At 37.6% G+C, this 17,127-nt stretch overlaps 1 protein-coding gene across 1 annotated transcript; it reads right to left on the reverse strand.

Moving 5' to 3' along the window:
* Positions 1–3,873: 3,873 nt before the first annotated feature.
* On the reverse strand, positions 3,874–16,063 carry LOC139711301 (acyl-coenzyme A thioesterase 1-like). Its single transcript, XM_071623209.1, has 8 exons — positions 15,784–16,063; positions 13,629–13,866; positions 13,203–13,219; positions 12,415–12,608; positions 10,433–10,575; positions 8,295–8,409; positions 4,742–4,880; positions 3,874–4,022 (listed from the first exon to the last, which is right to left on the reverse strand). The coding sequence occupies exons 1-8, from the start codon at positions 16,061–16,063 to the stop codon at positions 3,874–3,876; spliced, it is 1,275 nt and encodes a 424-aa protein (XP_071479310.1).
* Between the last annotated feature and the right edge of the window lie 1,064 nt (positions 16,064–17,127).

Genomic DNA, 17,127 nt, shown 5'->3' on the forward strand with positions numbered 1-17,127 from the left:
AGTCGAATTCTTCAAAGAAAATATTGTTTGTATCTCAATATTTCTGTAAGTAGTCAGATAATCGCCTTTCCTCGAAAAAAAAAAATATGACGTGAGCCGGGAAGGGTCAACAAAGGGGGTCGTATAAGGGATATGATTTCGCTCCACTTTGCCGTGCATGTCCAGTCGGCACTGGCAGCAGCTAGATCAGTGGCACTGTGTACAGTCCAACCCCGGCTGCAGGCCCACGGTAAATTAAACATAGCTAGCCACTTTCCTTACCTCTCTACGCTTTTTTCCCTCGGTTCTCTTCGAAGTCGATGCTCGATGTGTTTCTGTTTTATAACTCATGTGAGCAAATGGTCGGGATTGCATCTGGTTTCAGGAGTTTTCTCGGTTTATAACCGAGGGCCACAGCCTGCCGGTCCACGTAAAAACATCGCTTCACAAATTGTCCACGCACAGGTAGGTCACAACACGATTTCGAGATTTTGTAGGCCCTAAGTTTCTTATGATCGGCATCGTTGTACCGATATTTCCCAGCCATACAGCTCACCTTTCACGATACTTTTGTGGGTCTGGGACGGAAAAAAGGATTTTCCTGGGAAATTTTCTGCACGATTCGAGCAAAACTACTGATGTAAGATAGCCTGACCAGACGACGCTGAATGCAGTCGCCCCTATAGTGTACTAGCAGGCCTGTGTAGAATCGTTTCTACCTACAAATATGTACACTCTGTACGTACTATAGAACATGCATGAGCGGCGACAGGGCTGCAGCTGCGCTTGAGACTGGAAAAGTGCGAAGGGCAAACCGCGTACGGGGTGCATACGCGTATCTACCGTAGATCTATCATGTAGTTGTACCGTCCACACGTGCGAATATAATACACGATACATACACACACACACAAACACACACACACACACACACACACACACACACAACGTAGAAACAATGTAAAATACGAGTCGGAGTAGCCACCGACGTCTTCATGCATCCAGGCAAACTAGGGAGCGTACGGATAACGAGCAGAACACGGCTAGGAAGAGTTGTGCATCGATGACGTATGGCTCTCCGCCAAGACTTGCTCATTAGCATATTCACCATGCAGAGTCACACTTTTTCAACCAAAATGTACGAGCTTATTTGGTGATTTTAAAGTTTGTTTTTGGTGAAAGTAGTTCATTGGAGGTACCAACAACAACATATTTTTTTTTTAAATTTCGTGAGGACTGTGTCCCTTTAAGGAACATCTCATAGTGCACATGAATTGCTCACAAGCATGGTCGGAAGTTTGAGAAAAAACAAAAGGCAGAGTCTTTTAAGTCTATAAGAAGAGAAAATAATAATGGAAAGAATGTAGAAATGTGCAAGATTGACAAAACCAATCATTGTGAGAACGAAATGAAGAACAGGTGAATGGTACACATATGTCTTTGTCGTGCTCAGTAACAGATGAACAAATTTCTCTTGCTTTCTTTTCTCTCTGTCAATGTCTTTGGAAGAACTTTGCCTCGTTCAAAGCAGATAGCCTGCTCTGAATTCACAGGAGCAAAATAGATTTGTAAAATTCGAAAATTTCACCAAATATACCTTCCCCACCTTTATTGTTTTAAAGCACGGCACATATTAAAGAATGAATAGAGATCATTTTCCTCAAAGAAAAAAAAAACAGAAGACAAAAAAACCCCTACCAAATAGGACAGTTGTAGGCATGACAGTGCAAATCTGTATGATTTAAAAAACGAAGGTCTAGAAATTCAACCATAATGACGATATTCATCATAATATCTTCACTACCAGACGCAATATGGTATGAGCCTGCAAGCAACAGACTGTAAATAGCAAGTTTATGATTTATGATCGTAATGGCTGCATGGTGTAAAAGTGAATGCTAATCACCATGAATTGTATAAGGGCGTCTCAATACGACCGTACACGTAGTGAAATGTTGAACTGTGTTACGTGCAGTCGTATAGTACTTTGACCCGACCACTGGCATGAAAAAAAAAGTACTGGCGTGACTGTAGACTAGAGGTGTGGATGGGTGCACATTACAGTCTATAGTGGTATTTTAAACAAAGTGAATAAAGCCGGCATTGTGGGCAAAAATGTAAGGAACGACCGACATTTCTTTACCTTCATTTGAGTACGCTGAATCAAGCAATGCTTGTTCCCAAACGAAGGGCAAGACTATTTGCTCTTCATATAAACACAATATGAGTCCCGAATCATCTTTTTCTTTATCAATTCTTCTAGGCTATTAATTTTTAAAAATTCTTAACAGAAATGCAAATTTCTCATTTCATCGCATAATGAGAGGCTTGAGCTGCAGGAAAGAGCTATTAAACACATTACCATTGCACAATATTCATTGATATGCATGTCACTGGCAAATTATATAAATGATTCATACATCACTCATTCATAAACACCTCGACAGTAAATATTCAAATTATGGAGGTCTCCCTAAATGTACATCTGTACACGTTTTTACCTTTTTCATTTTTGTTTTGGAGTGCCATGAGCACCGATAAAAGGGTGACCTGTCGTTATACAACTAGCCTCTGATTATCATAATCATCATTATTATTTTTACTATTTTATCGAATGCAAATTTCAGATGGAAATGATGAGCTTTCATAAATCAACTCGGAAGATAAAGCATGATTCGGGATTGATATGAAAGATTAAGGTAAAAAAAACCAAGGAACATGAAGAGACAAAAACAAATCAATCGTATATATGACAAGCAATGATGTACAATGATACGCAAAGACTTTTCTGGAAGTAAACAGCAACAAATACAGTCCTCGCACACCACAGACACAAACACCTTGGATGGCGTCATCCAATTATTTTGTTAATTACTCAAGTCAATATTTCAATAACATAATCAATTTAGTAACGATATGTTTCTCTTTGAACACTTATCCTACTTCTACACGTTGCTCGAAATGATAGCAACGGTGAGCGTAATATCAGATTAGATGGCTAATGACCTGAAGAGAGATAATAGATCATTAATTTCTTTCATGATACATCAATACGTCGTATATTACCTTTCTTTTTTTCTTTTTCTTTTTTGGGGGGGGCCTTGAAAAACTTGCCAAATACACGTTGCATTTTGCACTATTGTTGTTGATCTCTTTCAACATGAATAACCCTCTGCATGCCAAATGATTTTCCTGTCCAGAGGAATGTGTTCGAAATGTATGCACATTGATCTCGTTGTCACAGAAAGGGTTAAAGAAATCCTTTTCCAAATCCTTAATTTTCATTACGGTATTGAGTTCTGAATTTGGCTTCCTCCAACAAAGCCTTTCTCTGCCATGGAAATAGGCTTGTATTAGGCTGTAAATAAGGTTGTGATGGGTCTTTCGTTAGAAATACAGAGCTCTATAAACCTTAACGAGTTATTATTATCATTATTACCATTATTATCATTATCATTATTATATTAATTATCATTATCATTATTACTTGCAGAGCTTCATTACTAAGGTTAGGGACTGTGTTTAACGGTTCTTGTAAGAGGCTAAGTTGAGAATTGCTGTAGTCCTGAGTGAAAAAAAAAAACACACAAAACGTAAAACTCGATTTTCTGGTGGCTTCGACATCGCTAAAATCCACATTAAACGGCAAAACAAATTTCAGAAGATTAGACAGCCAATCAGCTGTTGGGGATCAGTGACTAAGACCTCAATCTTTAGTTCTTTCGGTAGAGTCCGTTTACAGCAGAGGCAGTGTCTTATAGTTGTTGCCAAGTAATTCTGTCGGTTTGCAGGCTGTCGGTCCAGTTACCGTTTGCTTTATAAACAGTCACGTTGATTGAATCCAAATCCAATCTTCACAATTCAGTCAGAATAAATCGACGCAAGTGTTACATTTTAGACAGATGTAGTGGACAGCCAGTCCCGTCTCAAAGGCTCCACAGGACCAAGATGTTTTCTGAAGAAGTCAAGCATCTTCTGCCATGCTTTAACTTGCCCCTCTGCATGCAACTTCGGTTTACCGCCCCAGCGGGCGTATACGGGGGCTGTTGGATAGGAGATACATTAGGAATGTGTTTGACCTTTGAATTATATATTTCAGAAGGTAATCATAAGCAACACTGTTTTAGGCAGTCAAAGGAAAGTATGTGCTTCTGTAACTTATCATTTGAACGTTAACATGACACTACTTAAAACAAATAACGTCATTCATTACTGTACACGATTTAATATGAAATGTTTAGTTCGATGTTTTAACACTATAATCCTGCCTATAATGGCATTGTTAGCGTGGGGATGCTTCTGTTTAATAAAACTGATAGGGACCGGGCAGTATTCCATACCATACCTGTTCCATACAATGTTTATTCGAGTTCCTATAAAAGGGAGGATTGTATTTGTAACTTATCTATTTACTTATCAGTAAATGAAAGAATAGGGGAATCAAAGAAATAATAAATTCATCGAATAGTAGGCCCTACAGAGGAACTGGATTGTGTCATGTTCCAAATTTACCAGTTGTGTTGAACTATGATAAAAGTAAGAATGACACCATACTTATATTACTTGGGGAAATGACTTCAACACTTATCTTCAACGTTTCCACACAACGAGGTCAGCAGCTATGTCAGGTAGTTTAACAGTTGAAAAGAATTTAGAGGCATGTGAGTAAAAGCAATATGCACGTATGTAGGAATTGTTTTAAACAGAATGCTACAGCTTCAACTTTAAAAAAAAAAAAATGTCTGATTCTTGTCTGACTTACCATCCACAACATCAGGCAAGTATATAGATGATTCCGTACTGAGGGGAAGGTAGGGGGATTGCAGAAGGTGACCAGCACCGGGAAGATGGACGAAGTCTACAAGATGACCGTTTCCAGCTTGTCTCATCCGCTTTGCCGCCTATCGGACGTAAATGTAGCAGTCAATCGGTGCTGTTCATGTTATTTTTGCTGTTGTTATTTTCATTCACAGATTATGAAATTATGTAAGTCCAGTAAATTCAAGGTCTACAGGTTTTTCTCTTTCTTTTTCTTTTTGCCAGCATTACAAATTCTGTTTTGCTTTACTATACTTCTCATGCTTGTTCAAAGTGTGCATATATTGGATAAGGTTTGGAAACCTGTTTCGTGAGGGACTCTTAATTACAAAACCTCTTCCTATTACTGTGTATTAGCATTGGAGTTGCCCGCCCCCGACTGAAATACATTGATTCTTGATTGCAGCTGTTTCATTTGTATCTAAATTTTATTTACCAGTAATACTGCTCATTTGGTTTCATTTGGTTCGTATACATGAACTATGCAAGCTTACAAAAAAAGCTCGCTGGGACAGAGTATAAGGTGGAGGTTTCCCCTTTGTAGATTAGACATTATAGTAATTACTTCCTACATTTTGATCGACCACAATGCCTAAAGTAAAGAGTATGGGTGATTGGTTGCACAGAAGAGTAAAACGAATAACTGGCAAAGTGAAACTCAAGGAAAGAAACTCGCGAGTATATGCGAGTGTTCAGATTGTCCAGAATTGAATATTGAATTGAATTGAATAGAATAACTGAAACTGCACCGGTCTTACATTCGAGACACAGTAAACAGTTCCAGCATATTTATTTTCATATTTCACATGAGATATACATTTCATCGAAATACACTAAAAAGAATACAAACCAAGCAAGATACAAAATATGTTATAAATCGGGTCATGGACAGAAAGTGTGTCAGCGTATATAATGTACATAAGACAATTCTCTATAACTTGTGAAATATGATGGAACCGCAAAAGCTAAGCTTGTAAACGCAGGTTCCATTTATTGAATGAATTATTAGTCATATTAACGGTATTTCTAGAGCTGAAATCACAATTTCACAATATTACCTTGGTACGGTTCGCAGCGTCTCTTTGCATAACAAAGTTGTCGGTGTTGCTCGAGTCGTATGATTTTCTTTAATTTTCAGCGGGCCAAATTTCATATATAAACGACAATAGAGACGCCAATATACTCACTCTGATCATACATTTTTCAGTTGGTGCAAGTTGATCATCGCCGCAGACAAGGAATAGGGTCGGAATGGACAGATTCTCCACCTATAATACATTAAAGACGTGATTTTGTAAAATTCTCCTCTCAGGAAACGTTTTTGTCGTTGTTGTTGTTGTTGCTGTTGTTGTTGTCGTTGTTGTTGTTGTTGTTGTTTTCTTGATTAAATGCCATTATGCCCCAGAAATATCAGTCAACTGAGAACATTCAAATATTGCTTGGCTTGGGCTCTTTGAATCTCCTTGATAAATGCTATATGTGACAGTGCACCTCAAAACAAACAAAAAGTCGCCAGACATGAATTTTTAGTTAAGACCATATTCTGAAAGAGCCGACTTTAAGCTTTAAAATGATGTCTAACTCAAAGCAAATGGATTCTCCTAACCTATCTAAATATTGGAAAGAAAGCACAACCTCAGAAAAAGTGTGAACTGAGAAAAGAAGCTCTGAAGTACAGTGTCTATTCAAGCGCTTAATCTTTACCAAACCGTGCTGGCTGTGCGATGAATGGGACAAAAAACAGGAAGTAAACCACTGGAGTAACAACAATGAAGGGATTATCAGATTAAATTGAAATTAAACATGTCTCATTAACACATTCTTTCCATAATTAATGCCAACTTTCAAAGCGGTAGCACTATCCTTGCAAAAGTTATTAGAGTTGAAAGTGAAGAGTGTGGACAAGGTTTTTCAGAAATGAAAAAGGGATTCTGAAGACACACCTAATCACACTATTCTATCAAAAAATGTTCGAGATAAACTGCTAAAAAACACACTTTCCTGCCCGTTTTATGATACCAAATTTTAGCATAATGTAAAAGAAGACCTGCTCTTTTAGAAAATATGAAAAAGTCACGTTTGGCTAGGTTGACCCATTTCACTTGTTTTCAGTCCTCACGCACAATCAGTGTGTGCGACTTTATGTTCGTTTTGAGGTGCACGGTCACATATGGTCAGTATTTTTATTCACGTTCTCTGCCCTTCTGCTCATAAAGATTACCCACCCTCCCCCCCCCCCCCCCCCTCTGTGTGTGTGTGTGCGTGTGTGTGTGTTCGAGACATAGTGGATGAGTGAATCGTCAGGACCATTAGTACCATCATTTTAATCACAGTAATTATTGTTTACACGCACGTTACATTATTCTCTCTCTCTCTCTCTCTCCTGCTCTCTCCCTCTCCCTCTCTCTCTCTCTCTCCCTCTGTATATATTATATATATATATATATATATATATATATATAGTTATAATTATAGTTATATTACATGAAAATAGTTATAGTTATAATTATATTACATGAAATAGCGTTTATCCATCACGACAGTGCCGTCACATTATTGCAGCTTTAACCCTAAAAAGACTGGGGGGGGCCTAAAAGCCCCCCCCCCTCGACATTTCGCGCGATTACTCAGCAACACGCAATGCTCTCGCCGCGATGCTCTGTGACTTTTTTTTTTCGAGTTTCCCACACATTTTGACACCAAATTTGTGACGCCCGGGGGTACGGTTCTGAAGTTACATAACTTTTTGTACATGCATGTGAGACCGAAAATGGCTCAAAAATGTGATTTTGTGTACAAAGTCAATACAAATTGAGTTTTATCACATGGTTCATATAAATATGCTTATTTTTACTCTCAATGGCTAAAATCAATTTGTTTTAGCAGTATTATGCTTCAAAAAGGGTCTGCCACAAATTTTGCTGAAAAAAAAACAAAAACAAAAGGTCGAAAACAAAGAAATACATAAGAAATTCATAAAACAATAAAATAAATAAGAAATTAATTTTGATACCGAATTTTTTTTTCAAGTACATTTGCTAAGAATGCTACAAAGAATATCTAGACCAAAAATGAGCACTTTTGGAGCTTTATTTACTGATTTAGATAAAAAGTCTGATTTATCGCATAAATTAGCATAATTAATCAAAATAAAATAAAAGAAGACTATTTTGGAAAATTTAAATATACGATCTTGTAGATTACATCACACACTACCATTGTGCAAATTTCCGCGGCGATCGCGCGATCCACGGCTGAGATCTTAAGGGGGGCCCTTTAGGCCCCCCCCCCCCCCAGTCTTTCGAGCTACCAAAATAACCCAGTCTTTTTAGGGTTAAAATAGGAGCCATTATAATGTCCCTAATGTCTGTCTCTGTAAGCCTATCGTCCAAAATTTTGGATATAATTGAGTGGATTCATAAAGTACTATTGTAATGATTATTATAATAATGTTCATTATGAATAACGAATAACATCAAACTGTGCATGTCACTTACTGGGGCCACGTAGTCTTCACGATTTGCCGCGTCATATACATGATGATCGAAGTCAGCCGTTACAAACAGGGTGCCATCCTCGCCCGGCTTGACACTCGAATACCTGTCCTCGCTCCTTGATCAGAGAAATTGACATTTAAAAGCGAGGGTTTTAGGACATACAATTCATATTTCATATACACAGACAAAAGATAAGAGCATATCACCTCTCCAGGATATTTCACTGGACAAGGACGCTCCATACACTATTACCGATGAGAGGAAATCTCAAATACACTTCCTACTACATTTCCCTTGCGTGCAACATGTGATAATCTATTTTAATGAAATCGGTGATTGAGATAATTTCATAAAAATATATTCATCATTAGTATTGATAAAATAATAATTTATATATTTACTGTGTAAGAAAAGCATCAGGCGAATGTGAGGAAATAACTCGAAAATAAAACGAAGTTGAATCTCAGGTGAGTACCGTTTCAACCAATTTTAGTAACTACTGATGTTCCATATTTGACTCGCAAACTGCAGTGACATCACACTGCAATGCATGCAGCACAGCATGTTGTTTACAGTGAACTGGGAACTCGGTGTAAGATAAAACTACTATAGTAGCAAGTACTTAGTGTTGGTAACATTATGATTATCACAACGAAATCCATAGCTTAAATGTCGCTATGGCGACAGGTATGCCCCGCCATAATGCGTGGTCCTCCTAATAGACCCATAGTACAATGTCTTGACAATGTGTGATGCCAGTTTCACATAACAAGCAAAATATCATGACAGGATTGTCACAAATGTGTTGAATGTTCACTCTCCTTGAACTAGGTGTGAATGGCTATATTGTCAAAGAGTGCAGGTATTTGAGGATTTTTACATGACTTTTTAACCTTTTATAAGTTTATGCACTGAGTAATTTTCAAGATATGGAGAAGAAGTGTCATTTCAGGATTTAATAGCAAAACATTAGCATTTTTACCTGGCATTTGACCTTATAACTCTAAAATTCCCAAGAGAATTGCTGTCAGGTTGAACATGCATACATTATGTACTTAGTTTCATGGTGATACCTTGAGTCACTTTCGAGATATGACGGAAGAACTGACATTTAGCACTTTCAGTTGATCTTTTACTTTTTGACCTATGACCTTTAGGGAAGAAACTTTCCATCTAAACAGAGAATATCTATTGGGTAATACATGTATGCATTAAGTTTCAAGAAAAATCCCGCAGGTATTGCAAAAGTATGAGGGGAAAAGTGAAATTTTGAGGAGTTGACCTTGAGCTTTGACCCCTGACCTTTGATCCATGACTCCTAAATTCCCTCGATAGCTGATCACTGCTAGTCAGTACACGCATATGTATTGACCTTTGACCTTATGACCCAAAACTTTCTCTGGAGAATCTTCCTTTGGTAGTAAATACAATACGTGTCAGGAAAATACCTGTAGGCATTGCATAATGAGGGAAATAGTGAAATTTCGAGCATGTGACCTTGACCATTTGACCTTGAGCATGTGCACCCAAAAGTTGACAGGCACAACTTCGTCGACTCATACATACACATACCAAGTTGCATTAGGATTCATCCAACTGTTTTTTAGTAACGCTGTTCACAAAATAGATTGCGGACGGAAGGACAGAACCAAGGACGGACATACGGACGACCCGAAAACATAATGCCTTCGGCGACACTTAGTGGCGGAGGCATAAAAAGTGTGAGAGATCGAGGGTGAACTAAAAACAAAACAAAACACGAAGGAGACAGCATGAAACATGGAACATTGTAAAGATATTAAAGAACGAAAGAAACTGCACCGCCTACTACTGTGAGAGTATAAAATATTGGATTCAAATGTTTGATACCCCCTCCCAACCTCCCAACCCCCTCCCCCCCCCCCCAAAAAAAAAAAGAAGAAAGAAACAGAAGTCCAAGGTACACACACCATGATACGGACTTACCCTCACATCTCATCCCAGATACATGTTTCCCATAGGTTACAGAAAGATGTGATGACAATGTAAAGGAACCCTAAAAGAGAATTCCAACAAATTCTTACGTCAGTGGTGCGGGATGAATAAGGGAACCATCAGGTGTTTGTATTCCCAAGTAGTAAAAGAGGATATCCATGCACCTTTGCACCGAAATGCAGCGCACGGGGAAACCTGTAAGCCTGGGTACTGCGCTGAGAACCAATGAGCCGCCCGAGCACCCAGTGCTGATACCAATCCTCGTGTCATCAATACGGGGATGCCTCCGGGCAAATTCGACAATGTCCTGGGTTTTGAGAGTATTTGAAAAGATAATACAATTATGTGTCTTAGGCTGCGTTCACATAGAAGTATTCGGTATTCGGTATTCGGTATTCGGTATTTGGTATTCGCTATTCGCTATTCGAGCACCGAATACACCATCACCCGCACCGTCAACTCACCATCCCATGCAGTGAGGATTTATTCCTCCTACATCCCAGCAAATCTTATTAACAATTTTTAAACTACATCAAAATGTCAGTCTACACGCTTATTTTTGCTAAAGGGCAAATCCAGACCAAAAGTGTCATTATTTCATAAACAAGAGACGGTATACACTGCAAGAAAATCGAACAAGCTCGATTCCCACTTTACTATACTTTTCGCAGCTATTCATTACTTTCGAATAGCGCCCTCCTATGTGAACCGGTGTGAGGAAATCCTATCGTTCGATTCAAGCTATTCGCGTGCCCTCGAAAAACGAGCCCGAATACCCGAATAGTATACTTCTATGTGAAAGCAGCCTTACGTAGACGGTCCAAATTTGCACATGTACATGATCAATGCCGCAGTTACGTAGTGTTATTTTGAGTAATATGTTGGTCTATACCCTCACTGTGTGTCAAAAGTGGGCAGTGCAAGGCTGGGGTATAAAAACAGAAAAAAAAAGATGGAAAGAGATATCTTGCATAAAGCTTGGTGTTCTTTGCGAATATGTCATTTCATTCCACGGCATATTCTTATTTTGCCTTATAAAATGTGTCACTCAGCCATGCCGATGGACCTATACAGTGTGAGGACCTTATGCAATTCTATACTTTAACGCGTATTTTGGTGGTAAAATTAAGATGTGATCCATTCATTACATTTAGACCATTTAAGGAAAAGCCTCGAACTCGGTCTTTCAGGAAACTGGAGTCCACGTTTGTTTGTTTGTATTCTAATTGCCTCGATATTCTGTTATCATTCAACATGAATTTTCATTTTCTGGGAGCTAATCTATCCATGATGATTATCGCAGAGTATTGTCAATGTATCTTACACTCTTATGCAACAAGAAGCAGAATAAAAATGACGACCTACTCTATATCCCGAAATGAAAATAACGTATGGTGGACTTTTAATATCATATATTGATATCAAATTATATAATTTTTTTGCCATGGAAATAAAAAGTTCAATAAACGGAGACAAAAGTACTTTGGTGAATATTGATGAATGCTAATTCATGCGCATTATTTATGAATGCAAAAAGAAAATACTTAAAATGATCAATACTTATTAGCACTCGCCCTAACTTTCTTTCTTTTAAGAACTTTACTTTATTGTATATGAGTAATCTAGTTAATTCAAACATCGCCGAATAATGGGTTCATTCTGTCAATAGTATGAATAGGGACAGTACTATTTCTATATAATATCATCCATATACGTCACTGTTTAATTAGGTTTTTTCCGTCAAGAAAAAACAAGTTGTTCATCGACGTTTGATTTGAGTTGAAATTGAATACTGGTAAAACTTGATTAGTATATGGTCCAATAAACACATACGAGTCAACATTCAGATATTGTTTTTGGCGTGCTATTTTATTGTTATTCTGGTTTTAACTCTTTGTATTCCAGTATAACGTATACATGTTGTTGTCATGAATGAATGGATATCAAATTATATCAAATAGATTAGGTCCAAATAGGGAAATAGCCATAGCTTTGAGAAGCTTAGTAAACACTGCTAAACTGACATATTCGGTCAAGCAAGTGTATCATACTGATGTTGTTTATTTCATAATTTTTAAAAAAAAGACACAGGTTTTTACGTCTCACCAGAAAGGAGACAAATGTACGGAAATTTTCCTGGACTTACATAAAACAGCTGACAGTCTAAGTACACATTCTCCCCTTTTGGTCCACCTGTCAAGAGAGCTTCTCCAATAGCACCGAAGTAATTAAAATCAAAGACTGCAAACCCATGGGAGGCCAGAAGCTGAGGCCTGTCCTGAACACTTCTGGGGGCTAGTCCGGCCATCTCAATGATCAAAGGTAGTTGTGACGAGGCGACTGTTTCATAGTTATTGCCGATGATATAAAATAACCATGGTACATATTATTACTTCCCAACCGAAAAGATGAAAGAAAGTGTAAATGTAAATGTCAACTGTTATTTCCGCTTTAACTTAGCATGACTGTTACATGCCTGCAATGACTCGTATGGAGTTGAGGGATATTGACTACCATACAATATTTTCCATGTTGGTGCACATTTGTATCGATCGTCATTTTCATATCATCTGTCTGTAGTTAGTCCTTAGAAATTACAACTTTCATCCAGGAATGAGAAAATATTTATTACCCTAACGGGTATATTGTTCTACAAGTAAAACAAATGTTCATTCTGTCTTGGATAGAGATGCTCAAGAAGTCGCTAAAGTGCTCGAAACTGATATCATGGTCCTTACATATACAATCACATATACTGCGTATTTATATCATATCACAAAAATCGCTGTGATAATATGTCAGGGGAAGATTATTAAAAGAAAAGGCTTTTTTCAATTCCCAAGGATTATAAACTGACATCAACAGTAATATTAGGAGTATACTGCCACTCATATAAAACCTGCTATATTTTTTCTGCATTACACCGCATATTACCTTCCTGTAAACCCCAGCTGTGAGAACATAAATAAATTTCACAGAAAACCTTAATTAGACCTGACACTCCTATTTTTTAATCGGTGAATTGATCTTTTGCATTAAGCAAAATATTTACCTATCAAAGACTTGCTCGTTAGTAGTGTTATGCTCAAAGCCTTTTAAATGCTGATAAGAGAAATTTGTAGCAGTAACGTTCTTTTCATAATACTTTTCCAATCTTGTGGTCTTGTGATCCCACATAATAACACCAAATGGACATAATGATCAATATAATATATCCCGTTTTTTATTACTATAAATTGTACACGATAAAATGACAAGGTGCAAAAGCGACGCTAGCTGTTTTCAAATTTACCAGTTTCATTTGGTAGGTAAAGGGTTCCTTGGAATGATTCGCAATTAACGTTGTTCACATCCACATACGGTGCGACAAAACGTCTTTTTACGGTTTCTGAGGCGAGAATTTCTCCGGGGCCTTGGTCTACGTTGGGCACATTTCCGTCGCACAGATCGAAAGTGTACACCCAGTGGTGCATGTTTGGATCGGTTTTGAGTAGTCTAGCCTTCTTTTTGGCTGATTTCGCGTCAGGAACCATTCCCCACAGCAGGCCCATGGGCTGAAGTCCTAGATACGTTCCTCCCAGTGACGGTTGTTCACTCACTGAAGGGAACAGACGCAGAGTAAATGCAAAAAGTCACTTCACTTCCACTCATCATACACTCACTTCCACAAATACACACACATATCGTTATCTATGATTTTGTGTTATTACAATAGTGCACATTATTGAATTGATTGAATTGAATTTATTTCCTTTTCATGGGGTGGAACACCCTGATCAGCAGAGCTGGTTTTCATAGGGGTCCACAAATATATATATATATATATATATATATATATATATATATATATACTGAAAGGAACAGACGCAGAGTAAATGCAAAAAGTCACTTCACTTCCACTCATCATACACTCACTTCCACAAATACACACACATATCGGTATCTATGATTTCAAGTGTGTTATAACAATATTGCACATATCATGCATGTATATATATATATATATATATATATATGTATATATATATATATACATACATACACTAAAAAAAAGTAAACACTTTTTCGAATTCATAATTTTCATCGAAGCTTTTGATGAAAATCGACGAATGATTTAAGTTATTAAAGGTAATTAAGTTTAGCTTTCGACCTGCAGGTCAATATAAAGAAAAAATGTGCGGCCGCATGAATGAACACATTTGTTCTTATCCTCCAAGGTACAAAAATAAAAATTGCCAAAATTGTTACACTGGCTTTCATTTGCAATCTCCTTTCAAGAAAACAATGACGATAAAGATCAGTTTAACACAATGAGAGGTGTGAATGAGGTAACAAAAATAAGTTTTCTTTCTTTTATCTCTTTATAACCTAAAACAAAATAAAAGTGGCAAACTTAAAGGAGGAAATTATGAATTTTCTGTCAACTCAAGCTTCAAATGACATAGGGAGAAACGGCACAAAGATAATCATATGAACAAAGTATCTTAATTTAAGAATTCATGAGAAAAATTCAAGAACCAGATATAATCCACAATTTTTCTTACTGGGGAAATCAATTCAAAATCATTGCTGTCATCACTTCTTCTCTCATTTCATTTGAATTTGGATTTGACGGAAAATTCTTTCTTTTACTCCATTATTTTCACACTTTGGTAATCTTTTGGACTTCAAAGATATTATAGAAATCATATGTAACTTTTTGATGAGAGTATATATACATATATATCTATATATATGTATATTATACATATATATATATATATATATATATATATATCATTGCTATTCATGTTTATTCATACAGACAAACATAGGCCTGTATCTTTATTTTTTACTGACTAGAGTTAAAAATAGAGTTTGATTTGATTTGATACTCAAATTGTACAACCAAGCACAAAAAAAAAAAATCATGAGGGTATCTGTGACGTGCTGTAATCAAGAATTAAACCTTTTTTGGGAAGAGCCATGAACTAAAAGACGCCGAAATGAATATTGAGTGTAACACTGAGTTGTTGACTGACACTGAGTCAAAGTCGTTCACAACCACCAAACTGCCGATTACAGGTAGCACGATGAGACTTTTGTGATTCTGAGTGTGGACCAAAGTAGAAGGATGAGGGATCGAGAAATAAATCCATGCACTCTCCACTTCACGTTCAAGAAACAGGGACATAATATTTCAAACTGAAGAGCTGTTGCGTTAGATTGGTTAATACGCGTGGTGCTGCCCACATTGTGGAATAGCCGCGACTCAAGTCATTTTTGTTGCGGTGATGTTGAAACATTGCAACGGTACTCTATACTATTCATTCGATAGACTGTGATATCTAACGGTTAACATACTATTTTGACAGTGAACAAAGAAATAAGGTTTACTTTTAAGTCACAGATTATCATGCTGGATGAAAAAAGGTCAATATACAAGATATGCGTGCGGTTTTGATAATGGAGTACAGAGGGTGAAAGTGAGGTACAGTAGTAGTTACATTGTACAAGGGTCTTGGGTCGTACTCACAACTAACATGCCCAAGGCTATCAGCTTCGTATGTAGCGTGCGCTTGAAACGAGTATTTTCCGGATTCAGACTTCACGCTCGATCGCAGGATTACCAGTTGACGAGGTTCCAAGCCACTTGCTCCAATGGTCACTTGTTCATCGACCATCCCATCCTGTGGATGAATGTCAATCGCTGGTCTGGAATAGAATAGCTTTAAACCACTGAATCTGGGGAACATGAGCAGACTGCTGGTCCTCCTCGCAAATTCGTGCCCAATTCCTGCCAGAGCCAGAGCCATGTTTATTGGCCGCGCAGCTTGTTAGAGTACCTAAACCAGTATCAGATGCATTCAGTTGTGTTATGTATTGTCAATTCTTCTATTATATCTCAGGGTTAAAAGAAAGCAGCAGTCACGGAATTCCGATTGCGCACTGATATTCTTTTCTGCCCCTCATACGTGTGCAAACGCATGTTATATCCTTCAGTGACGGCACATTGACTTTGCCTCGACTACAAAGCTCTTAACCGACAATGGCCTATAATATTACGTTATCCACCAAACTCTAGAAGAAGGATTGGAGGCTTCGATTGTGTGCGAGCACTCGGCCAAACCTCAGAGCCTCACCGTAAATATGTTACTCGCAGCTCAGATATCAAGAATTTGCCAACTAACGTGGCAGTGGTATTATTCATGTCCTGCTCAATATATTTATGCTTTGGCATAGGAAGCAAAATTAGAGCCACTTCTTGGGGAAAAATAGAAATTTTGTAATTTAAGATACCGTTGACAAATTGATATGAAATCTTCACTTATCATATAGATATAAATGTATTTCAAAACGTGGTTCCAAAGTGAAACTAAAGATATAGGCCCCTATCAAGTTTACGATCGTTACGAGTTCATATGCATTACTGTTTTTTAATAGATCTATCACCTGTCATTCCCCTGGGGCATATCTAATCTTGTCGCATGTTTTATACTGTCACTATGCGTGGATGTACTGCATGTCAGTCATGGCGGTAAAAACAGCTTAAATACGTTTTTTTTATATCTTAAGACATAGATGCCGCATTATTGGATTACACTGTGAAGTATATCTAGAACGTCTATCTACCTAAAACATCAACTGTATGAAGGTGAACATTATCAAAGAAACAGTATCTTGCGCGTCACGAATTCGACACTTAAAAATCATACAACCCACGAGTCGTACAGCCAACGAGTCACACAGCCCACAATAGTCATAAAGTCCATGAGTTAAACAGCCCACAAGTCATACAGCCCATGAGTTCGACACTAGCCTATAGTATGCGCAAATAAAGTCCATGAGTGGGACAATAGTCAAACAAGGCTCACAATAG

This window comes from Diadema antillarum, unplaced genomic scaffold (genome assembly GCF_040938485.1).
Source record: "Diadema antillarum isolate AM-2024a unplaced genomic scaffold, OU_Dant_1.0 scf00000040, whole genome shotgun sequence".
In the NCBI taxonomy this organism is placed as follows: Eukaryota; Metazoa; Echinodermata; class Echinoidea; order Diadematoida; family Diadematidae; genus Diadema; species Diadema antillarum.

What these genes read in the sequence shown, in the direction of transcription:
- LOC139711301 (XM_071623209.1), bottom strand. Translation starts at nt 16,063, where the DNA reads ATGGCTCTGGCTCTGGCAGGAATTGGGCACGAATTTGCGAGGAGGACC. An exon ending in TAGACTGTCAGCTGTTTTAT is followed by an intron (nt 10,576 to 12,414) that starts GTAAGTCCAGGA and finishes CTCAAAACCCAG; the next exon opens with GACATTGTCGAATTTGCCCG. An exon ending in CGCTGCATTTCGGTGCAAAG is followed by an intron (nt 8,410 to 10,432) that starts GTGCATGGATAT and finishes TCTCTGATCAAG; the next exon opens with GAGCGAGGACAGGTATTCGA.